General features: G+C 34.0%; 6 protein-coding genes across 19 annotated transcripts; 1 reads left to right on the forward strand and 5 right to left on the reverse strand.

The window, feature by feature from the left end:
* Positions 1-85: 85 nt before the first annotated feature.
* LOC118059571 (nuclear cap-binding protein subunit 2) lies at positions 86-3,615 on the reverse strand. The gene is made up of 8 exons (XM_035072460.2): positions 3,457-3,615; positions 3,138-3,361; positions 2,364-2,502; positions 2,243-2,276; positions 1,932-2,045; positions 916-969; positions 636-745; positions 86-357 (listed from the first exon to the last, which is right to left on the reverse strand). The coding sequence occupies exons 1-8, from the start codon at positions 3,610-3,612 to the stop codon at positions 283-285; spliced, it is 906 nt and encodes a 301-aa protein (XP_034928351.2). The 5' UTR covers positions 3,613-3,615; the 3' UTR covers positions 86-282.
* A 432-nt stretch (positions 3,616-4,047) lies between these two features.
* Positions 4,048-6,883, forward strand: LOC118059572 (protein NUCLEAR FUSION DEFECTIVE 6, mitochondrial-like). Of its 12 annotated transcripts, none has more exons than XM_073410547.1 (4): positions 4,051-4,382; positions 4,534-4,658; positions 4,989-5,045; positions 6,552-6,883. In XM_073410547.1, exons 1-3 carry the CDS (start codon positions 4,240-4,242, stop codon positions 4,994-4,996), a joined length of 276 nt encoding a protein of 91 aa, XP_073266648.1. In that variant the 5' UTR covers positions 4,051-4,239; the 3' UTR covers positions 4,997-5,045; positions 6,552-6,883. The 12 variants fall into 12 exon arrangements, 9 of the variants coding, with proteins under 9 accessions (XP_034928354.1, XP_034928355.1, XP_073266648.1 ...); XM_073410549.1 differs by lacking the exon at positions 6,552-6,883 and adding an exon at positions 6,209-6,481; XM_073410545.1 differs by lacking the exon at positions 6,552-6,883 and adding an exon at positions 5,655-6,053.
* Positions 6,884-7,916: 1,033 nt separating this feature from the next.
* Positions 7,917-9,856, reverse strand: LOC118059574 (uncharacterized protein At4g28440). The gene is made up of 2 exons (XM_035072467.2): positions 9,475-9,856; positions 7,917-8,319 (listed from the first exon to the last, which is right to left on the reverse strand). The coding sequence occupies exons 1-2, from the start codon at positions 9,713-9,715 to the stop codon at positions 8,132-8,134; spliced, it is 429 nt and encodes a 142-aa protein (XP_034928358.1). The 5' UTR covers positions 9,716-9,856; the 3' UTR covers positions 7,917-8,131.
* A 901-nt stretch (positions 9,857-10,757) lies between these two features.
* Positions 10,758-13,356, reverse strand: LOC118059575 (reticulon-like protein B17). 2 transcript variants are annotated; one of them, XM_035072469.2, is made up of 8 exons: positions 12,572-13,356; positions 12,302-12,452; positions 12,134-12,208; positions 11,894-12,035; positions 11,731-11,800; positions 11,553-11,618; positions 11,340-11,462; positions 10,758-11,164 (listed from the first exon to the last, which is right to left on the reverse strand). In XM_035072469.2, the coding sequence occupies exons 1-8, from the start codon at positions 13,113-13,115 to the stop codon at positions 10,947-10,949; spliced, it is 1,389 nt and encodes a 462-aa protein (XP_034928360.1). In that variant the 5' UTR covers positions 13,116-13,356; the 3' UTR covers positions 10,758-10,946. The 2 variants fall into 2 exon arrangements, with proteins under 2 accessions (XP_034928360.1, XP_034928359.1); XM_035072468.2 differs by having other exon boundaries at positions 12,302-12,455; positions 12,572-13,349.
* A 443-nt stretch (positions 13,357-13,799) lies between these two features.
* LOC118059576 (probable aminotransferase TAT2) lies at positions 13,800-16,406 on the reverse strand. Of its 2 annotated transcripts, none has more exons than XM_035072471.2 (7): positions 16,012-16,402; positions 15,502-15,841; positions 15,193-15,411; positions 15,006-15,065; positions 14,641-14,796; positions 14,470-14,563; positions 13,800-14,326 (listed from the first exon to the last, which is right to left on the reverse strand). In XM_035072471.2, exons 1-7 carry the CDS (start codon positions 16,248-16,250, stop codon positions 14,160-14,162), a joined length of 1,275 nt encoding a protein of 424 aa, XP_034928362.1. In that variant the 5' UTR covers positions 16,251-16,402; the 3' UTR covers positions 13,800-14,159. The 2 variants fall into 2 exon arrangements, with proteins under 2 accessions (XP_034928362.1, XP_034928363.1); XM_035072472.2 differs by having other exon boundaries at positions 14,085-14,388; positions 16,012-16,406.
* A 1,779-nt stretch (positions 16,407-18,185) lies between these two features.
* On the reverse strand, positions 18,186-20,678 carry LOC118059577 (probable aminotransferase TAT2). Its single transcript, XM_035072473.2, has 7 exons — positions 20,314-20,678; positions 19,717-20,056; positions 19,414-19,632; positions 19,194-19,253; positions 18,791-18,946; positions 18,617-18,710; positions 18,186-18,480 (listed from the first exon to the last, which is right to left on the reverse strand). The coding sequence occupies exons 1-7, from the start codon at positions 20,583-20,585 to the stop codon at positions 18,362-18,364; spliced, it is 1,260 nt and encodes a 419-aa protein (XP_034928364.1). The 5' UTR covers positions 20,586-20,678; the 3' UTR covers positions 18,186-18,361.
* Positions 20,679-24,493: the final 3,815 nt, after the last annotated feature.

Here is a 24,493-nt window from a genome sequence, read left to right on the forward strand (position 1 = left end):
AAGAAGGCGGATAGAAATAGAATGATTCGTTTCTTGCAAATTAACCTCACCAAAAGCAGGCGACTATTCCAGGCGGTAAAAAGAGTGAGAACTCAAAAATCAACACTGTATAAACTATGAAGTTACAACTACGGGGGGGTGTAGGCAACTCTGTTGCAGAAACTAAGAACAAGACAAAGTTGTTAGCTGCAACAATAACATTTGATCCTTGGAAAGCATTGTCATCACTGCAAAGTTCTATTACATAAACTTCACAGTACAGAATACAGCAATAAGAACTGATTAAGGTCGTTGCTGTCTGTCATCCTCCTCTTCATCATCAGAGTTGGTGCTTTCACGAAATCGTGGATTCTTCTCCTGCCACATCAAGCAACAATGGATTATACAACAGAAAAGCAATACATTCAAGAACACAAGAATGCAGTGAGCATGTGACAATTCTGGGTTCTTTATAATCATCAATGCCATCGCAGAGTCAAAATCAGCTAAAAACAGGCTGGAAATAAGACCTCCCTTGTCTAGAGTAAGAAAACATGAACCCCTAAACATGCTAGACTGGTTAACTGTTGGCAACATGTTGACAATTTTAAAGAATGCTCACAGGCATACAAGACTACTATGCATCTAAAGATTACCGGTCGTGAGTCAGGATCAAAGTTCCTCCTGGATTCATGATCTGAGGTTCTCTTTGAAAACTCGCGTGGTTGTCGGTCATCCTCTCTGTTCCGCTTCCGCTGAAGGTAATCTGCTTCTCCAGATAGACAATCACAGTTTATTATGACAACATCAAGAAGAATCAAATATAGGCCAGGCCCACACTCTTGAACAACATAAAAAATCATGCTGAATAGAAGGAATGTTAGAAGAAAGGGATACTCCATGCATTCAATGAGTGCATAAAAAGGAAAAAAATACCTCTACCCTGGCGATTGGAAGTACCATAATTCTGGCCTCCACCACGCCTGCCATCTGCAGAGACAAAGATGTCAAGAGGATGTTGAAAGATAAATCTCTATGCATTGTGCAAGGTCAAAGAAAAAGTTTGGGTCTAATGTAATGGCATAGATACAACAACCTAATGTTAACAAAATGTTTGAACTAATCAATAGAAATATAAGAGAAAAGAAGCAACAGAATCCATCAGATGAGCAACAATATGAAAAAATGGTGGGTTATTCATGATGGATATTCCAGCAACAATTATTCACATTTTGGTAGGCAAAGAAGGGTTTTTACTTTAGATGTGTGCTGTGAACTCTTGACAATGGGTCATAAGCTGATAATTGCCATGATGGTCATGCATCATCCAAGATGATATATAGAATTGAATATCAAGTTTTAAATAAGGAAGGTATTGTCCTCCATTTCATTTTCCCATTTATATTGTGCAGCTTGTACACATCCCACTATACTACAATTTTCAAAAGATGGCAATTTTTTTTTAAAGAAAAAAGGAGAAAGAGAAAAGGAACAGGAGTATAAATAACAAAACAAAACAAAACCACTAAATTAAGCAAGGCATGCTTAACAGAACAACATTTTTCCTCCATGCTCAAGCAAATGGCCATGATCATTTTGCAATTTACATGCATCACAATTCATGCAGGCACTTGGTAAAATATTACTAGATATCAGTTTCTACTGCATTTTTCAAATACTGATTCTTTAATCATTCACAATGAATCATGACATATGCATACAAGTTTTTAATTAAGCTGTACTTCTAAATCTAGCTTCAGCTGGGCTGGGCTGCCCCAGACTGAGCTTGTTTCAATGTTTTGCTAATAAATCTCTGGCCTTCTGCTTCAATAAAAAGCTCAAAAGCATATAAACAAACACAAGAATCATTCTAGAAAGCAAATGGAAAAATTCAGAATTACAGATACAGTTTAAGAAAAGGATTTTTAGATAAAATAACTCTCAACACTTACAATGAGGTGCCGGCATAACCGCAGGGAAAGAACCCAACGACCCAGCACCATAATCTACAAGCTGTCTTTGTACTTCTAACTCTCGCTGGACTAATTTTCCATAACCACCTCTGCGTAGCACAAGTTAAGGAAACTGAAAGTTGCCTTGCTATTTTAATAATGATAAATCAGGAGAGGAAAAACATCAGTTGATTAGCATGCTGCCGTACTTGTCTCTTTTTAGAAGACAAACCCTTTAATTATGCACCCATTTGATTCATGATTCACCACAAATGCACGTGCACAAACACAAACACAAAGCTAAAGGATATCAGGATCATAGTCTGTCCGATATTCATCTCGCACCTGTAAAAAACAAGAGCAAACCAAAAAAATCAAAGCCAGTTGAAGGATAAGCTTTTTGCAAAATGCTGGCCAATGGGGCATGCTCACCTGTCCACCACTTCGACCACGACCCCATTGCCTTCCTTCCTGAAAACCCCAATCAAAATCCACACGAATTGGACGATCATCAAGAATGGTTCCACTTATAAACTTCACCGCATCTTCAGTGTCTTCTCTGGAGTAATATCTAATAATACAAATGTGCAAACTAATGAGTTGGAATCTATACTCGTTACAAATAACTACTCACAGAAGTTCTAAACCAAAAGCCATTTATCATAAAAACACAACAAAGGAACAAGGAAACAAGTTTCCTAAGCAAAAACAGTTCTTCAAAACTCAAACTTCCTCATAGAGGAAACACAATAAAACAAAAGCCACATGGGATCATTCTTATCTTCCTAATTTCCTCAACAGCGACAGCACTTCAAAAATCAAACTTCCTTGTGAAGGATTCAAGAGATACCCGCAAAACAAAATGAAACCCACAAGGGGTTTTTATGCTCTTGTCTAAAACAGCAATCATCTCCCTAATTTCTTCAACAAACATAGTTCTTCAAGATTCATACTTTCTAATGAACAGGGCAAAAGCCACGTGCCTTAATATTCTAGTCTAAACCCACAATTATCTTCTCTTTCCCATAAACATAGTAATTAAAGATTGAAATTTAGTTCAGGAAACAAAACAGAAACTTAAAAGACAAAACAAAACCCACTTGAGATTTTAAACTTCCAGTCTAAACCCACAATTAGCTTCTCAAGTCCATAAAACATAGTACTTAAAGATTAAAAATTTGTACAACAGACAAACCAGATACTTACAGTACAAAACAAAATCCACATGGGGTTTTACTATTCTTGTCCAAACCCATGATTATCTTCTTAATCTCTCCAGCTCGAGAGAAAAGCTCATAAACTTGCTCTTCAGTAGTATAAAAAGACATGTTACCAATGTAGACAGTTGTTGAGGTTTGAAGTGCATGTTCAAAATCTTCTTGATTACCAGGGAACCTCCTGTCTCTATAAGCTGACAGCTTTGTTAGATCCTGAAATTAAAAGAAAAAAACAAAAAGGGTGATTATTCATAAGAAAAAGAAGTTCAAAGATTGAAACTTCTTTTTTTGTGTTACAGTGAGTTTACCTTGAAGAGAGAAGCCATTGTTTCTGTTCTGTAGAATTGAAGTCGTGAAAACTGGGACTTGAAATACTTTAATTTAGGGGTTTTTGTTCGATAGGGATTTTTTTGTGGGTGTTTGGTAATTGGTGGTACTGTATTCGTAATTTTCTTTTTGGTCATGGGTTTATTGAACGAGAATTTGAACCGCCCGTTTTGCAAATCGGATCTATGGTTTATTTGTGGTTATATATGGGTGTGTTTGGTTGGGTGGCTTAATCTATTTTTTTTATTAAAATTTGAATTTTTTTTATTAAAAACCAGGCTGTGATTTAGTTTAACTTCTAAAAAGTTTTATTTAAAAAAAATAAAAATAAAATAAATATTATTTTGAATTAAAAGCAAAGTTTTTGGAACAAGTTATGTATAAAAAAACATTAATAACACTCTTTTAGATATTGTGATTGTAATTGTGTGTGTGTGTATAATAATAAATTATTCTTAAGCCAATGTCTAATTTGTATAAAAAAGATCTCTTATGGAGAGAAAAACAGGTCTTAATTTATCTGGACCCATTCCTTTACTCCTTTCAAATTTCAATACGGAGAAAAGATCAATTTTGTGAAAAAAAAAAAAAAAAAAAAACAGAAAGTGGCAATCTTGGCAGAGGCATATCACACACTAACATCTACACCCAAACATTCCTAAACTCCCAAAGGGTTTAAGCTTTTCTTATTCACAAACCACTGCCAAAAACTCTCACCTTCTAAAATTTCCCATCTTTCCCTAATCTTAATAAACACCAAAAAAATGGCCTCATTTACAGCCGCCAGATCCATTTTCCGGTCATCCGCCGCCCGTAACGCGGCGGCCCGCCTTGCTTCTCAATCCAAATCTAAACCTAAAGCCTCCCCCTTTAGCCTCAACTCCACTGCCAACAAACCCGTTCTCAGGTCACCATTACCCCTCCTTATGTGTATAAATATTTATATATATTGTCTTGTTATAGTTTAGAAAGATTAAAACTTTAATGGGTTGTTTTGTTTTGATCGATAGAAATTTTTAATGGGGTGTTTTGTTTTCTGTTGTTTTTGGTTAATGAAGGAGGAGTCCAGTGGAAATGAGCTTTGCTGTTGAATCAATGATGCCTTACCATACAGTGACTGCTTCTGCTTTGATGACTTCAATGCTCTCCATTTCTCGCTGCGGTTATGGCTGGCTTCCTGAAGGTATAGAACAGATGTAATCTTTTTTTTTCTTAAATGTTTCTGTTTAATGATTGATTGTTTCCTTGATTGATTGAGTAATGGAGTGTTATGTTACCAAATTGATGATTATGTTATGTTTTGGTGTAATTTTGTGTTGATGTTTTGAGAAACCGATGTAGAAATTAGAATTCTGGTTTAAAGTAATAAAAAATTGTGGTAGTTAAAGGCAATTAACAAATGGGGTAATGGTAACTTTTATATATCTGTAATATGCGGTCATCTTGTTTTCTTTTGTTCATTGAGTAGTTTTGGTATAGGTTGTCTAACCAGTGGGTTTTATTCTTGAATTAGGTATCTAACAACGTTTGTAATCCCCCTTGATGTTCTTTTCTTCATTTTAATTTTCTGGTAAGTGAGTGTTTGCTGGATTAGTCTATTAGTGGACGTAAGGCCATGTGGTTAAGATAAATGGCATACGTTTATTTGCTAAGCCCTCTCAATTTGTGCATGATCACATTAAAATAATTAAGAAGAAGATAAAAGCCTTTCTTTGTTTTGATAAATAGGTGCAAACTCCTCTCTTTTCATGTTGTAGGACGAGTCAAGACTAGATGAAGATCAAGAAGAAAGATGGAATGACTTGGATTTGTTTTTATTTTGAAGCTTTTAAACTAGTAGGGATGGCATCATATCTAGATTAGACAGAACAGTTATCTTATCTGAAAAATGCTGAAACATGATGTAAAATGACAGCAATTTAATATAAGGATGCTGTTGCAAGGATTTCTAAATAAGTCTGATTGAATGATCTGTGTTTGAGATTATCCTGAAAGAATTTTCTGTTGCATCAGTGCCCTTTTCTCTATTTATTAAAAGTCCATCATATGTTTGAGTTGCAATTTTTCCTGTTGATAATCCAGTGTATTTGTAATATATTGAATGAGCATCAGAGCCAAAATACAGATCATTTGTGCAAATTAAGAATTTCCATGAATAACGAACAGCCACATGGTGCAGGAGCATAATGGTAGCTTGACCTAGATTCAGCCAATAGGGGCAAACACGGTGGATGTATTACATGGATGTTCTGACAACTTTGCATTGGTTTTTGTTGGACATATTAACAAATGGATGGCATGGCAGCTATTACGGTGGTTTGGTTGTTTCTTGTAGCTGTATGTTTTTTCAAAAAAATAAAAATCCCTCTGAATTTTTTTTTTCTTTTGGAGTTATATTGACAATTATTTAGAGAGAAATTTAACTTGCTAAATTGTACTATCAGTGTCCGATGGAATGGTTGAGCTGGGATTGGTGGTTAGTGGCAAGAAGATGGATGTGAATCATTGTTGTTTCCAGACCATTTATTGTCTGTGTTTCTTAGAACTATATATTGCCTATAAAGAATCCTTTTGATAATTTGAGTTCTGATGACATATATGTAGTTATAAATGCACTTCTTGTTAGTCTTAAGTTTAAATAGTTGGCTTTAAGCATTTCTTTGATTAAATTTTTTTAAGAAAAAAATCAACCTGACCATTAAGGGAGCATACTGATTATTGTTATTCAATCAGCTTGCAATGATGATGTGTGATGAATTGTCAGAAGATTCAAGCAAGTTTTAGTACAAAATTCTGCCTTTAAAAGTTTTGCTGCTGAAAAAACCAGTTGGATTTTCTGAGCTTCTAAAACCTAGATGGATTAGTACTCTCATCCTTCTATAGCCCTAATAAGCTACTTGTTTGTCTTATATGTTTCTGTTGCGCATAAGATGTTGCTCTCAGTTCATCAATTTGAAAGATGTATTACAGATTCATTGAGTTACAGTTTTCACTGCGTTTTCTTTCTGAAGCTTTTGTACTGTTGGTGTTAAATAGGTGATTTTATGCACACTACTAATTTGTTGTATTTAATCAGCTTGCAATGATGATGTATGATGAATGTGCAATGGGTTCGGGTGAAGTTTTGTTCAAAAGTTCTTTCATCTAAGAGAATGATGCCTGCTAGATTAGAAGTGTTGAATAAGCTGCCTAATGGAAAGTTCACCTTGAATTTTTTTTTTCCCCACTCCTTTCATGTTTCTTCTGAGCCCCAAACTATAAGTATTTGTATGTAAGAAACTCTGGGACTCCACCCTTTTCATTAGTGTCATGTAGCCTATAATAGCTGCTATATTTACTTCGACGGACACGAACGAAAGTGAAGGTGTTTCAAATATTTGGATTTCTGTGTACATTGATGTTTATCCATTGCCATTTGTTATGTTAAGCTTTATGTTACATGTGTGACAACTATGAGCTGTTCCCTTGGCGTCTTATAAGCAAGTGGACAGTGCAACAACCCCTTGTTGATCTTGTGCTGCTTTTATCCAATCCTGCACATCCTTGTCTCATCATTTCAGGCTGGTTAGGATAATGCGTTGCTTGAGATATTTTTTAGCTCATATCAAACCCTCAGGCACGCTTCATCTTAATACCAGAAAACCTATGCATGTTAAACTGCGGAGGCATTCATTCTTAGTGAATGCTAAATGTGTTTTGCGTTGTTTTTTTCTGCTGGTAGTTGCCTTTTTTCCGGTGAAGTCAAGGACATTAAATCATTTATTGTCAGCTAGATTATGCATTGTGCTGCCTTAGAATTGGTTTATTTAACAGATTAAGGAATTGTTCATCTCAACCATGAAGGTTTTTGGCCTTTTAATTTCTGACTTCATCCTTTTTTTTTTAAGGGTTATAATCCGATGTTGACTATTCTGGTCTGTAGGACCCAGTGGTTCTTTCCTCTTTTTCTTTTTTTTTTTTTTTCTTTTTTTTTTTATCCATTGCTCATTTTCATGTACTCGCACTGTTTGCTTTATGTTGCATACCCCTGCCCAACTGAAAATTCAGAGTTGAAAATTAAGGACATAAAATTGAATGTCATGTGTATGCATAAAGAAATACATGCACTTACGTATAATTGCCACAGATCTTAATTTTTTTCAGCGTATCCCGCATTGCTTGATATAGCGTATTTGATCCATCCGGTTGTAAGTTTTAAGTTAACCCCAAACCTAACCTCATTGCCGCAAATTACTTGGTTCGTTACATATTAACAAATCCAGAGAACAGGGTATACTCTCCCTTCTCGTTTAGATTAATTGCTGTTCTCATTCAGATTTCAGGTTTATTTTTAAGGTCATGGTTTTGTAAGCAAAGAGACTGAACCCTGTCGAGCATAATACCAACAGCTTGCAAGGGAGAATGTCAACGAATGAAAAGGAAAAACATAAGGAAAATAAAATGAAATAAAAAGGCGCCGGATTGGATAATCACATTCAGCTGCATTCCATTCCCAATCTGATAATTGTTGCAGTTAACAATGAAACTTGCAACTTCTCATCAAAACTTTGTACCATATTCAAAGCAGAATCTTAGTCTTATGTAGTTCACAACCAGGAAACAATAATCAAGTTTTTACTAAATATGAAATATTCACTTCCATTAGAGAGATGGTAATCATGCTTGAACAGTAACCAACTCATACTCAACCAGAGAAAGATTGTTATTCTCTTTAACTGCAAAGTTAGCAGGTTCAGCAACTTCAACTCGTCCCCACTTGTCTACTGCAAGCCTCATAGACCCCTTGAACATGTCAATCTTTGCGTTACGCAGGATGACAGTGGCACCAGGCTTCATCATGTCAGCTGCATAGGATCAAACTCACTGTTAGAACACATGAAAAAACATTAAACAAAACTTTACAATTGTCAAAAAAATCCAAGCTAAAATCATTCATTAGCACCTAAATCAAGGAAAACTGCAGTCAAGTATTATAGATAGTAAGACAGGCTACATGTCTTCCAGCATGCAGTGTTAAGAGGCAGGATATGTTTTTCCCGCTGTTACAAGCCACAAGTACAGATGATGCTCGACACTATGAATTAGCATGTCAAAGAAAACAACCCATGGTTTGCCCATAATGAAGACCAACCATCAGTCCAGAAATACACATATCACCTCCAAAAGATGAATAACCACATCCAAAAGAGAACAAAGTGAATTCTATTCACCCATGCTTGCACATGTTAGTTACCGATGGTGGGATCACTGATCAAAGCATCAAATTTTATGTCATGCAGCTATACAAACTAAAGAAAGCAAGACCAGATAATTTTTCTAGCACCTGAACGGAGCATTCTGGTTTAAAATCAGTAGAAGACACTTAATGTCCACTGGCACAGAATTATAGTTTTGCCTATCCAATTATGTGTATGAAACAAGGATAAATAATTATGTTGAATTATGAATTCTGATATTCAAGCATTCTGATCTACAAGGCTTACCCATTTCACTTTTAATATTCTACAATCTCAAAATTCATTCTCACCCTTGCAAGACTTTGCTTCCCAAACACAAACAGGCTAGTTTGCTTTGAACTACAACCCCCAAGGGCTCAGCTTTGCCAAATATTTACTTTCGTTCAACCCTAATAAAATAAAGACTCAGACTCTGTTCTCTCAACAAACCATAACAAAGTAGCAACAAACCACAACAGCTGCAATAACCTTAACAACACAACATTAAATTAACCAAACCTCATAAAACCAAAAGATCCAAAAAACAAATTGAAAGAATTAATTCTCAAAACCCTAAACCCAGCAACCATTGAAGCAAAAACATCAAAACCCAACACACAAAAACCAAAAAAGCAGCCATCTTTATTGCGTCTCAGGACTCGGAACCCAAGCGCCAGATGCCATTTCAAACAAGAACCAAAACCCAGAAACAATTTCAATCAAAATGACCAAAAACACAAAAAAAACACATTATTTATCCATAAAGATGAACGAATCTATTACCTTGTTCATTTCTTGCAGTGAAAACAATACACCCAGTCTCATCACCAACAAGACATTCATTAATACGAGAAGGGCGTTGAGGGCGTTGGGAGAGAGACATAGGAGCACGACGTGGCTTAGGAACAGGGACTGGTTTAGAGTCGAGAATTTTGACTGTGAGATTGTGACCATTAGTTCCTGGCTTTAGTTCTTCTACTTTGATGAACACTGGCTTTCTTTTCTCTGCTGCTGCTGTGGCCATTTCGATTGGAAGATCTATTGATTTGACAGAGAGAGAGCAAGCAAGAAAGGCCTTTTCTTTCTTATATATAAACACCAGTGGTTGTTTATAAATTGAAGGGCGAGGAGAAAGGAGAGAAATGGGAATTAGGGTTTTTGATTTGGGTTTGGACTTTTGGGAGAAGTTTATGTGGGGTTTATGCACGTGTGCTGTTTTTATTGGTTGTTGTTGAGGGGAAGTCAAATGTCCTACATATGCGTGAACGACATAAAGCTTTTTCTAGTTTGACACAAACGACATGTCTAGATTTTAAAATTTACTAGATTTTTGTGGTTACTTTTTATTGGATTAGAATAGAATAATACTAGAATAATATTATAGAGACGTGGTTGGATAATGTTTTTTTGATAAAAAAAATATAAATATGTAAACTTTTTAAATGCATCTTTTTTAAAAAAATTCTTATTATAAATTAAAAAACCTACACATGCATTTAATTTAATACATTATGAAATACAAAAAATAAAATATTAACGTATCTATTAAAGTATAAAAAGAAACAAACATGAGAAAAAAATATTTTTAAAAAAACCTAAAAATTACAATTTTACTATTGCTATAGTAAAAACAAAATGGCTAAATTTACAATTATAACATTTTTATAGGAAAACATTGTTTCAAAAAACTAAAAGTATTACAAAATAATGAAGATAAGAAAAAAAAAAATAAACCAAGGTAAAAAAAAAAATGGATAAATTTTATAATTATGTCATTTCTACAAGAAAACACAATTTTCTTTTAATGCATGTATAATGATGAGCTCTTCTAATATATTTGGTTAGCATTCTAAAACAAAAATATAGATGTAAAAGAGATATAAATATATTTATTTGAATAGATAAGAAAGAGATGATCTGTTCCAATATCTCTATCTTTTTTCTATTCCGACACAATCAAACACTTTATTATAACTCATTTGGTTGCAAGGCCCTTCTATTTTTGGTCACTACTGATTCATTCTTTATTTTCATTTATCGGGTAGCAAGGAACATGAACAGAATGTTAAAAGAAAAGGACACTCAAAGCAGAAGAAATACAATATCTTTTTATTTGTACACGCTAAAATGGATGGATCTTTTTTTGTTCACAGTAATTGTTAGTTTTTTAGAGTAGAAGAAGAACACAATGCCTCATATCGATACGCTGGAATTGCAAATTTATGGTTGTTAGAAATGGCAAAGATGCAAGCAAGCTACTGTTTCTGGGAGGTCACTCCTTCTGCCACCACTAATGCCTGTTGTTGCTCTTGCTCTCTTTCAGCTTCCCCCCCTTCTGCCACCACTAATGCATGTTGTTTCTCTTGCTCTCTTTCTGCTTCCCCTTCTGCCTGTGTTGGAAGTGTCTCCCCATCTTCCTGTTTTGGCATTAGATGTTGCCGGAAGCATCGTAGTATCACCAAGGATATAAATGCTGCAAATAAAATCAAATCTAACTTAATAATCAAGGCTTGAAGTTCTGTAGTTACATTACATGTGTCCAATGACATCCTAGCAAAATGCTTGTATGTTAATGCCCTATTGAATTTTTATGTAACTTTCAAAGATCCATTTAACAGCTTAAATACTGAAAAATTCTGCACAATTACCAGTAAAAATACGGGTTTTGACACTTGACAGATTCCAGAAAGCTGTTACTGCTGATGCTGCCACAATCTTTTTGTGAGAACAAGCTCCCCAAGCTTCAAACATTCGGTTTTTCATTTGCTCAGCTGAAATACTCCGAAAAATCTCACTTTTAATCAACCATGAATGGTAAGACAGACTAACAGCACTCCAATTACAGGAGAGGTTTTATATACCTTTCTGCTTTATCTGACTGGAATAGCAAGCATATAGTTTTGGTATGGTGAAGCTGATGAAAAACCCTGCTCAAATTCACAGCGAAACAACCAGGACATTCCAATTAAGAACTTAATTATCATCAAAACATTGATCACAAGGAGATTTGTTAACATATTTGTATTCTAGTTCACATACCAATAGCACAAAGCCTCCTCAAAGTTACAAGATGACCATACTCAGCACCAAGAAGCAAGAATGGAATTACCTGGAACCAGGAAATAAAAGGCTCTTTAAGGTACCTGCTTGAGCAGATGGGAAACATTTTTAAGAGTACTATGCAATGAGATTTGGTAGTTACTTTTAGGGTCATGGATGGTTCTCCTGAGAAAAGCTCTCTTGTCTTTGAAATTGCAAGATTTGCAGCTGGGAGTATCAATGTACCCACTCTCAAAACGTCCTCTTCTGTCAGCTTAAATTTTCGTGTCTTTTCAACATTGTTTCTGTGATTACAATATAAAATTCCAAAAACTCAGAACATATGATTTTTATGCACTGGAACATGAACATAATTTTGTGCAGAAACATAGGAGGCATGTACCTTTGGCATATCGAATTCGAGCAGAAAGATGCACCCAGAACCAGAAGTCCCAGTTGCGAAATAGCAGATAAAATGCTATAAAACATAAAAATGACGAGGTTTAGATACCTTAACGAAACCACAAAACGAATATTCGAAACACAAGAAGTATAAAAAAGAGATACACACCTAAAGTTCATCCCTTTAGCAAAGCAAGATGATAGGAAACACAGACATCCAAGACCAAACCAAAGGCTTGATTTTGCCACATCTTTCCACATTATCAAATCATAAACAACCATTCCAATCCTATCCAAATTGCTTCCATCACCTTCATCAACTTCTAAAACCCCACAAATCACCATAAAATAAGCACAAATCAATTAAAAAAAAGATCCCAAATTTAAAGGACTAAACAGCAAAAAATGAAAAAGAGAAACATTTATGAGTTATACATACTTGTAGTAGAATTGAAAGAAGGAAATGAATGGACTAAAGAGAGCTTCTCTTTCTCCTTCTTAGACCGGCCGCTATGTCTTCTTTTTCTCACTTTGCCAACCTCATCTACCAAACCAATCAAATCCCTCTCTTCCTTACTCTCCACCTCCAATCTTCTCCTTAACCTTCTATTACTCCTCGGTGAAGCACAACCTAAAGAACCCGTCTGAGATCCTCTACTTTTGCATCTCCTTCTAGACCCATTTTGCTCCAAACCACCCTCCTCTGGCATCTCATCCCGGTAGGCGAGACGAGTTCTAGATTTTCTTGAAGGAGATGGTGAGAGAAGGAGAAGTTCTCGGAGGGGGAGAAAATTGGTTGAGGACTTGTGTGAAAGACTAGATGGGGTTGATGGGATTTCCTTCGGTGATGAAGGAATAAGGTCTAGAGATAGCTGAGGAGGCTGTGATTCTGGGTCGATAGAGTATGTGATTCTTGATAAACGAGAGGCTGATTTTGCTTGAGTGTTTGAGTTTGATCTATGAGAAGGTGGTGTTGTATCCATTTTCTTAGTTCTTTAATGGCAGATTTTTAGTGGGATTTGAGAGAGAAGAATCAAGGCTTGTTAAATGAGGAGATTTCTTGAGGTTTTTGATTGAGAAAGGAAGGGTTTTTGTTGAGATGGAAGTAGCCGTTGGAGAGACGGGTTTTGTCACTTTATGATATTTTGAGGTGGGAATTGTGGGTCAATGAGGCCAGATGAGGTACAACGGTAAGAAAGTATGGGCATATCTATTTCTTTGTGCCGTTTATGGCTTTTTCATGGTGGGATTGCATTTGTTAAGCTGTACTGTGGCCCAATTAAAGGTTTGGTGATTTTTTTAAAAATAATAATAATATATTTTTAGATTATTCTGATATGCTAATATTAAAAATAAATTAAAAAATATATTATTTTGATATATTTTTAAGTAAAATATACTTTGAAAAACAATAGAAATGGCCCAAAAGAGAAAATTTAGACAAAATTTAAGAAAAAAGAAATGTTAGTCTAAAGAGAAATGAGGTTAGGTGACTTAGCTTTAGTTCCAGTTTCAAATGGCCCCAAAAGTGGACAAATTTAGACAACTTCTTGGTTATTTGTCATCTTCGGATGGAGACAAATTTAGGCTACTGGCATGCTGGCTTCATGACCTTTTACCACAAGACATTAAGCCATGCAAGATGTTAGTGAAAAAATCTATCTACATTTGAAATCAATTTCATAAGATAGAGTTAATTTTTATTAGTTTAATCAAACACTCATCTACCGAAAATGGAGAAACCTAAGTTTGTACAACATATTGTGAAAACAGCAAGAATTTTTCATCCTAACACCACATTCATCACATCCTTCAATGTTCCATCAACCTCCTTAGAGAGGAAAGACAATGGCTCATTGCTCGCATTTATGGGTGGCAAAAGCTACCCATTCAGCTTAATCCACCCATAACCATCTACCTTGATTCATCGGAACTTAAAATAACTGTCCATATAGGAAGTCACTTGCCTTTCTTACAATAATATTGTAAACATGTTTATTTCAATTTCTTAACAACATGATTAAGGTCTAATGTTCAACATGAATTTGCTGATCAGCTGCTGTTGATCCTGTTAAACTATATTTCTTGGCATGTCTCTGGCAGAAGGACTTTAACCTTCCAAGACCATCTTCAAGAGATGAGTACTCAACTGCAAATGTCACGCGTAGCCAATTCTTCAGCCCCACAGTCACCCCTGCATGGAAATTTGTTCTGTTATGGTATCTCTGCGGTAACCTTCAAGCAAACCTCTAGAGTCTGGTCGTTAATAGCATAGGTTATCGAAATTACTAGCAGAAGTAACAGACAGGAAGTAGATAGTTCTAGCTTGGTGATCACCTGGTAAAATAATGAGAGATTCCTCTTTAGCTAGCTTGAGACAGAACTCCATGTCATCTTCAATATCCTCGAGGAGCAACAAGTTAAGCTTAACCTGCAAGCACAAATAGTGATCATGTCAACGACTAACAAACTAATAGCTCAAAAGAAGCTCTTGGTTTATGTCTTTACCATAGCAAAAAATGCTCCTTCAGGCTTTTGTGGGATCATTATGCATGGGATCTCCTTCAGTTTATCATAACAAATGTCCAAATTTTTCCTGAGGATGTTGGTAGTTTTTGAGAAGAAATCCTGTGTTGTTTTCTCTAGGATTTGAGGAATAGCACCCTGATGCCGAGACAACATCAAAAGTTAAAGCTATGTATTGGAGCAGGCAAAGGGAAAAAAAATCACACTATCAGAATTCAATTTAAAATGTGAATAAGTTTACAGTAATGAGTATTTTTTTTTTGTTAATAGTCGAGTAATGAGTATTGCAGTAAAGATCCACAGATAAACTAGTCTCATTATGTTCATGAAGGTCAAAATCTGCAAACCTGAATCAAGGTTGGTGGGAAAGGCGAGTAGACAAGAAGTTTGTTAATGGACTCGGCAATCTGAGAATAAACAAGTGAAGAATAGGTTCACATCATATGTCAAGCAGTAGTTTCTGTAAGGTATCAGATTAGAAGTCATGATATCAAGTGATTTGATAAGTGTTATCAGCTTTAATTAAGCCTTTACCTCATCCTTTCGAAGCAATCCACTTGGATCACAAGTCACTAGCCAACCAAGCCCCCAACCGGGAATCATCCATCTTTTTGATACAGATCCAAGAGTAAAAACAGGTACAATTGTGGCAAACAAACTCATGGGCACAAATGGACTACTCCCATAAACAAGATGGCCATAAACTTCATCAGCAATCACAAGAATCCCAAGCTTTCTTGCAGTCTCCGCAATCTACCATATAACAAGATCAATTACCAGCCAAGCATAAAAGATAGTCTTTATTTCAGGATTCAGGTCCCATGTTATTAATGATTACTTCACCTTATTCAAATGATTGTATGTATAAACACTTCCAGAAGGATTTCCAGGATTGATTATAACCATAGCAATGGTGTTCTCATCTGAGATAGCTTCAACAGCATCTAGATCAACCTCCCAGCCTCTCTCCGGGAGAAGATCAAACTGCCTAATTTCTAGGTTGTTAAAAATTGCATAAGTTTCAACATCTGGATAACCAGGTCTTGGAAGCAGAATATTGGCTCCGGGCCGAGCTAGGACTTTAATTGTGATTTCTGCAGCTTGGTTGCAACCAAGGGTGAGATAGACATCATCTGGTGATAACCGGTAAGGAAGATCGCGAGAGAGATAGTCTGCAACAGCCCTTTTACCAGGAGAGAAAAACTAGAGATATATGCATCGTTTATGTAGAATGATAATTGAGAAAGATTAACCAAACATCAAATTATCTCGCAATGAAAACCAAAACTACGAATTGATATATCTCAACAACAAAGTGTGCACAAAGAAATTCATGATCTGGCCAACACCTACCTCCTTGCAGGAAGAATACCACCAGTAGGAGCATAAGAATTGAATTTAGCTGAACGAACAGCTTCAACTATGGCATCTTCAGCTATAGGAGTGGTCCTGAAGCACTCGAAACAAGAGGGATCGCCAAAACCAAAAGAAATTGCAGGCCTGTGATCACCTTCATTGAAATTTTCTTTTAAAAAGAACACAGCATCATCAATGCTGGTTGGTGTTTCTGTCTTGAGCACATTTGTGCCCATGGCATTCTTCTTTTGGTGACTAAATTTCAAGAGATAGGAACCAGTTTTAAACAATTTCTTGGGTTATCTTCCATGTTCGGAAGGAGACAAAGTTTGGGAAACCACCATTTTGGCTTCTTGCCATTTTATTACAAGTCCACGGTTAAAGTAACAAATAAGTTTGCATGTCCAGTAATGACATAAGACAATGGCAAACGCAAATAAATGGAGGTTGTAATATTGTGAAATGAAAGAGAACTTTAATAGGAGATGGCAACAATACCCTTGGCGGATTAGATTTGAGGTGTAAAAGAATAAGAGGAATTGAGGTAATTGCACAACCAATTGATAATAATAAATAGGATGGGTTAAAAAAAAAAGAATCTGAAATTAGAGAGAGAGAGAGAGAACTAGAATGAGAGAAAGAAAAAAAAGAAGAAGAGAAAGGAAAGTGAAAAGGATAGGAGAAACTAAGTGTTTAAGGTGAGATATATGTTTTAACATGTGATCGTGGTAATTAGAAACTAAGTATTTAAGGTAAAATATATATTTTAACATGTGGTAATTAGCTTTGAATCTGGTTTTGTTAAAATTTAGGATTTTAAAGTTTATTTTTTTTTTTTAGATTCATGATTTAATTGAAATGTTAAAAGGGTGATTATTTTGGATTTTTGAGATTCGTGTTAGATTTTTGGAGATCTATGAGAGATTAATGGATTGAGGTTCTAAAATTCTAATTAACCGGTTGACCAGTTGAACTATTTGAATTCGATCGATCAATTTGTCTGATGATTTTGGTTGACTGATTGGTAAGTTTTGATCAACCAGTTAACCTAGCAAAACAAGATAAATGATTCTTTTTTGTTCAAAAAGTTTAAAAAATATTTGAGATTGATCAAGCAGATCGGTTTAGAAAATAAATGATTCTTTTATATTTATGTTCTAGTCTCAAATCTTATAAATGCAATCGCTTATGTTTTCTGCTTCAAGTTATTTTTTAGTATATTTTTTTTATATTCAGATATTCCTGATATTTTTCCTGCTAGGCATTAGTAGCACTTCCATCCATATCTACTTTTGAGTCCTAACTACTTTTGATTTATATGGGTGGACAATATTTCATATACTGGAGGAGTAGTATAAATATTTGAATTATTAATAAAAAATTGATCATGCTTCTTGGTAATTTATATATTATTTAATTATTATCTCTTATCTATGATTATTTATTGAGATTGATTCCTTTATATGAGCCATTGTATAAGTTAAGCCTATAAGATATAATTCTGTTTTGTTTGATTATGATATGCCAATCAGAATACCCATACAATCAAGGTAGTGTTAATCTTTGTGTATATCGTATTTGAATGCTAGTTGGTCAGGGAAGTCATCAACCTGTAACAACTAATCATCTCATAGTTTAAAGTGTCATGTTTATTATATTTTGATTTTCTAATAAGCCTTACCTTATGATATATATATATATATATTTTTTTTTGTTATAACCTGCTTGTGAAACTCTCGTGTAAACACATAAGCCAAGCTTGCGTGTATATATATATATATATATATATACACACCAAACTTATTTATTCATTGAATTATCACACTTATTCTGTTATTATTTACTCTTTTTAGGTTTAAAGCTTCGTTAACATTTTATTTTTGTTGGATTTTTAGGACTTGTTTTTTTTATTTGTAATTAATGTTGTTCTATTATATCTAGTTAGAGCTCTATAATTATATAATTTCTATTAACTTTCTGTGTTAAGATATTGATTTAAATTATGGACTATAGTTTATAATATCAAATGTTGTGTAGAACTTTGATTGAGTCAATATAAAAAATTTGTATTTATGTTTGGATTCATATGAGTAAGGATCTTGGAGGAGTACTTTGCACATGTATCTGTCATGGATTCATGAACCAGATAATGACAGAGATAGCTATCCAAATTGCAAATGATGAATAGTTTAACAAAGAAATTGATGGTCTTCATTCAGAAGAACTTGAAATAGTTGCCCATGAAGTCACCTACCTTAGCTACAGACGATGTTTCTTTATTTCAATTTCTTAACAGCATAAACAGGTAACGTAAATTTGCTGATGAACAGCAGTTTATCCTGCTAAGCTATGGTTTCTTCGCATGTCTCCCACAGAAGGACCTTAACCTTCCAAGACCATCTTCAAGAGATGATTGTTCAACTGAAAATGTTATGCGGAGCCAATTCTTTAGTCCCACAGTCACCCCTGCAAGCAATATATCTCGTCAGGGAATCTCTCCATGGTAATTCTTACAGCATCCCTAAGTTGTTCATCACGAGGTCATTAAAATTACCAGCAGAAGGAACAGACAGGAAGTGGATATTTCTAACTTGGTGCTCACCTGGTAAAATGACGAGAGATTCCTCTTTAGCTAGCTTCAGACAGAACTCCATGTCATCTTCGATGTCTTCAAGAAGTGAAAGGTTAAGCTTCACCTGCAGGAACACATTGTGATCATGTTTTTCACTAAAAAACAAGATTAGATCATATGAAAGCTGTTAGTTTCTGTCTTTACCAAAACAAACATGGCTCCTTCTGCCCTTTGTGGGCAAGTAATGCACGGTATCTCCTTCAGTTTATCGTAACAGAAGGCTGAAGCTGCTCCAAGAATGTTTATAGTTTTTGAAAAGAACTCCTCTGTTGTTTTCTCAAGGATTTCAGGAACAGCGGCCTGACACCAAAGCAACATAAAAATTTACCAACACATATGGAGCAGACCATCAGAACTCAGCTTAAAATGTTTTTTTTAAAAAAAGCTTGTCTGACCATGATACTAAACATCACTGTCTATTTGACAGTGATTCATTAGAACTTTACTGCTCTTCCTTGCGAAGTTTCGTATCATAGTTAAGAGATTCTCAGACTAAGATGTTAATTTCCCATTATCTTCATGCAAGTAGCAGTTTAAGATTGCAAACCTGAATAAAGGTCGGCGAAAAAGGGGCAGGATTGAGAACATTCTCAATGGAATCAGCGATCTGAGAAGAAAACAAGTAGTGAATACGGTAACATGGTATATCAAGCAACAATTTCTACAAGCTATATATCTTTATCATCTAAATAAGTTGCATATATAGAATCATAATAGCATATATTAAATGATTGATTGGATGAAGGTTATAAGCCTGAAGAGCTTACCCCACATTTTTGAAGTAAACCAGTGGGATCACTTGTTACTAGCCATCCAAGTCGCCAACCGGGAACCATCCATCTTTTCGATATGGATCCAAGGGTAATAACAGGCACAGTTGATCCAAAAACACCCATGGGCACAAATGGCTTGCTCCCAAAAGTAACATGACCATATACTTCATCAGCAATCACAAGAATCCCAAGCTTTCTTGCAGTGTCCGCAATCTACGACATAACAAGATCAACAAAAGCACGTGAAAGCTAGAACCAGCATAAAAGACAGCACCCTGAAGTTATAGGTTAGTTTACCTTACTCAAATGTTCATATGAATAAACACTTCCACAAGGATTTCCAGGATTTATTATAACCATGGCAATGGTGTTCTCATCTGCAATAGCTTCAACAGCATCTAGATCAACCTCCCAGCCTCTTTCGGGAAGAAGATCAAAAAGTCTGAATTCCAAGTGATGAAGATTTGCAAAAGTTTCATAAGTTCTGTAACCAGGCCTTGGCAACAGAATATTGGCTTCTGGTCTAGCAAGGACTTTCACCGTCACTTCCATGGCCTGTTTGCAACCAGCAGTCACATAGATATCTTCTGGCGATAACTGGTAAGGAAGATCATTGGAAAGGTGTTCTGCAATAGCCCTTTTAACACAAAAGAGATTAGCAGCTTAGAATTTTGTTAAGAATGTCATAAAATTAACTAGCTAATGAATTAGGTTGATGTTCTTTGTTTATATTGATTTCAATCCAGTTACAATCATATTAAGGCAACATCCACCTAATTGGTTTAATTATGGATTTCTAAATTAAGATTAATAAAATATCAAATTATCTTAAATAATAAAATAAATTAAAGAACGGATATATCTCAAGGAAAAACATGACTGGCTAACACCTACTTTCTTGCGGGGAAAATACCACCGGTAGGAGCATAAGAGTTGAATTTAGCAGAACGGATAGCTTCAATTACGGCATCTTCAGCTATAGCAGTAGTCCTAAAGCACTTGAAATGAGAGGGATCGCCCAAGCCAAGAGAAATCGCAGGCCTGTGATCATCTTTATTGGTAATTTCATTCAGAAAGCTGACAACACCTTTAATGCTGTAACTTGGTGGAGCTTTTTTTATCTTTTCGCTGTCTTCAAAACCAAATTTCTTTAATTTTCCCTCCATTTCATGTTTTTCTGAAGTGAAGTTGCGAGAGAAAGAAGCACAAGAAACAGTGCATGTACTGTTGTGTTGTTGGTACTAGGTTTGCATGCTCACGTTTCGGAGTGTTTGATGTTGTAGTGAAAAAATACTTTTTAAAAAAATTTAAATTTTTTTTTAAATTAATATATTTTTGATGTTTTTAAATTATTTTAATGTGTTGATATCAAAAATAATTTTTAAAAAATAAAAAATATATTATTGATATCTTTTTATGAGTGAAAAAACATTTTAAAAAACAACAACAACCACACTTCTAAACATCCTCTTTTGACGGTGACTGCTGGGCAATAGTCGGTGCTCCTGATAGGTTGGAACTAAGGCAGTTTTTGTTTTTATATTTTTAAATATATATTTATTTTAAAAAAATATTGATGTTTTTTTAATAATTTTAAAAACAGAAAAATTAATACAATAGTCGGTGCTCCTGAGAGGCCTTGTTCAAGAGACTGTGGCTCAATGGCAAATGTGACCCGGGGCCTGTTTTTCAGCCCAGCAGCTGCACCAAATATAATAGCTGTCCACATTAATCCAGTAAGAGCATATACATGGCCATGCTTGAACTGTGACGACCGGTAAATGATATCAGTGGAGGGTATATGAAGGCTCAGGTCCGGTACGGTTGAGAGTTAGGGCTCTTTTCCGGTATGGTTCAGACTATGAAGGGTTTAGAAGAGTCCATGAAAGGAGCAGAAATTCATTAGACCATTCTAGAAAGGTCTTGGTTTTGTGGAGCTCCCGGGCATGTGACCAAATCAAAGCTAGCACAGGACTAACAAGAAAATTCATGGCAATAAAGATAATGGTATTATCTTTTGCTTGTTCTATTCAAGAAATCAAGGTTATCTCGACGACTATGAATGTTCTAGAGGAATTAATTAATTTACAAATATATCTTTTTTTAGCAAGTTTGTACATTTTATTTCAATTTCCCAATAATTTATTTTTAAACTCACGAAATTCTGATCTAAACTCTGTCCGTGCATTATTAAACTATAATTAAGTGTATGTTTTATTTTGTAAATTTTTTTTTTAATTTAAAAGAAATTAATTTGATTTTTTAATTTTTCTTCATTTACGAAAGTTCTGGACTTTTTGGTATAAAAAGTTTTCAAAAAAATTAATTATCGATTGATTGATGAGTCAGAAGAGGATGTGTCTTTGACTCATCTAGTCAGGGTTGATTCTCACCTTTAAAAAGCTTCTTTCTTTCTTTTTTTTGCATTAGCCATGGTTTGTTACTTGTTAATTGGAATTTGTAATAAAGGTGTTTTCGAAAAGAAAAAAAAAAAATATTTTCTCATATTTTTTAACATAAGCTTATAAAAATATAAAAAAAAAACCCTAAAAAAATATTAATATAAGATTTTATAGGTAAAACATATATAGTTTAGAAAAGCAGGTTGAACTGTAAAAACATAAGAAAATCTATAAATATGAGAAAGATTTTGAGTTTTGTCCTAGCGTTATTCCTTGAGAAGAACATTAGCATACAATCCAATAAGTTTACAGAGGAAAAAAAAAAAAAAAAACAGAGCATTTAAAGGGTACTAAAGATGACATATACAAGAATTCCAAGAGCTAACAGCTGGGGATTATCTTTCATATAGTAGTTATCTTGATCTGCACGAACAAGGACACGAAGCAGCCTCCATGCATTGTCAAGTCTGATTTGGTAATCACAAAGTCTCTTTAGTTTGGGGTGAATGAAAGCAATTTCCTTATCTTTTCTTTTCTTTTTTTTTTTTAATGAGTTGTCCAGACTAACTTACACATACCTTAACTTAATCCCACGAGTCTTTGAAATTAACGATTATGTAAACCTTCAATAGCTATTATCATATTAGCAATTATAAGATTTGAATCCTAAGATTACACGAAAAATAAATATTTTAATCTCAAATTCTATTACTGAAATCACCTACAAGATAATTAGTAATTTCTTATTTTTTTTAAACTGTGCTATGCTAACAAAAACAAACTCATATTTAAATATCAATTCCAAAAATAGGTAGTGTGCTTCAATGTAGACCTTAATATTTTTTTTTGTTGATACAAAAGTTGTGTTAAGAATATCCTATTAAATTATTTTTAATACATCACTCAAGTTTGAGTATAACTGGTACTTTCTAGTATAAAAGAAATTTTATAAAAAAACATGAATAACAAAATAAATAAATAAAAACTTGAAATCAATTATTTATTATTTAAGTGGTTTAGGGATCATGAATTGTCATGCTATAAACTAGTCTTAACACCGTTTTGTTTGTGCGACTTTCTTATTGAAAACAATCTTTTAAAAAATTATTAAATACCTATCACAATATCAAACATGAATACTCTCTAATGCCTTTTAAGTGGCCGTTTGGAATTAAGATTGAATCTGTTTTTTTGTCAAAAATGTTGTTGGCCAGCACCTAGTCAGTAAAGTCTCCATTAATATTGCTCTATTTGAACTACCGAGATTGATTGACAAACAAACTCAGCTCTCAAAGTTCGACATGAAAAATGAACATCGATACAACGCGACGAATATCCAGGTCCTCGGGGCTTTCAACTTGGGGTAGTTTTGGATCTCAACAGAGAAAGATCATCTCTGGAGACAACTTTTGGGGTATCACCTGATTGACTGACCATGCTAAATAAATAAGCTTCTCTAAGAAATATTGCTTGAAGTTAAATATTTTTTAGTATTTTAAAATATTTTTAATATACTGATATTAAAAATAAATTATTTTAATATATTTTTAAATAAAAAATATTTTAAAAAATAACACCTACCAAACAAAAAAATGCGGCAGAAGTGGACATGAATTTTGCATGAAAGGGGCATTTTAATATAATGTTATGGATTCAATTATTGTCTAAGCATCACACGCAAGACCCTCAAATTCAAGTGCATGAAAGCTCGCATCCATTTATAATTTATAATATTTGTTTTTATCTTGTTAACCAATTTACACTCTTTCATTAGTCAAATTACGCGAAGATTGCCTCCTAACAAGCACCATCTAATCTCTACGCGCTCTTTGACCACCCTCTTTCCTTCAGAAGGTACGCCTTGTTGCGCATACATGATGTAAGCATGTAGTGTCTAGAAGGGCAGTAAATTTTAAATAGGTTTTAAAAATATATATTAAATTAAATTTTTAAATATTTTTAATATATTCATGTTAAAAACAAATATATATATATATATATTATTTATAATATATATTTTTAAACTAAAATTATTTTTTAAAAAAATATTATACATCACTCTATCAAACACACAATTAATATCACTGTATTACTATAATGGTGTTTAATTATTATCTCATGACATAAAATTCAAAAATAATGAATAACTAAAAGTGAATGTTTATGTGTTTTTTATTTATAAAATACTGAAATTTAATTTAAAATTCACAAATATACTTATTTTATATCTATATCTCTTCAATAAAATATATTTATATATTTAATCCTAAGATTTTGCAAATCATAAATAATGCAGATGCGACAATAAATAAACCTAGATACATGATTCAACCTAACTTGACAAGTTAATTTAATGATCAATTGAATAAAATCTAGTTGGTGAAAAATATAAATTTTTTATTTAAATAATATTTTTTTTTAAAATCAAAACTTAAGTTAACTTTAACTTGAATAAATTCTCAATATCTAACCCAAATTTTAAGAGGCTTTTTTATTATAATTGAAACTGCATGATTTTGTTTAATATTTTTATATAATAATATTAAAAATAATTTTTTAAAATTAACAAGTTTCCGGACAATACATAAATGGATCCGGACACGATCTCAGTATCCATGCAGGTTTTGCAGGGTGAAATCACGCGCTTATAAAGGAATATTTGAAAGCAGCCA

This window comes from Populus alba, chromosome 7 (assembly GCF_005239225.2).
Source record: "Populus alba chromosome 7, ASM523922v2, whole genome shotgun sequence".
NCBI classification, from domain to species: domain Eukaryota; kingdom Viridiplantae; phylum Streptophyta; class Magnoliopsida; order Malpighiales; family Salicaceae; genus Populus; species Populus alba.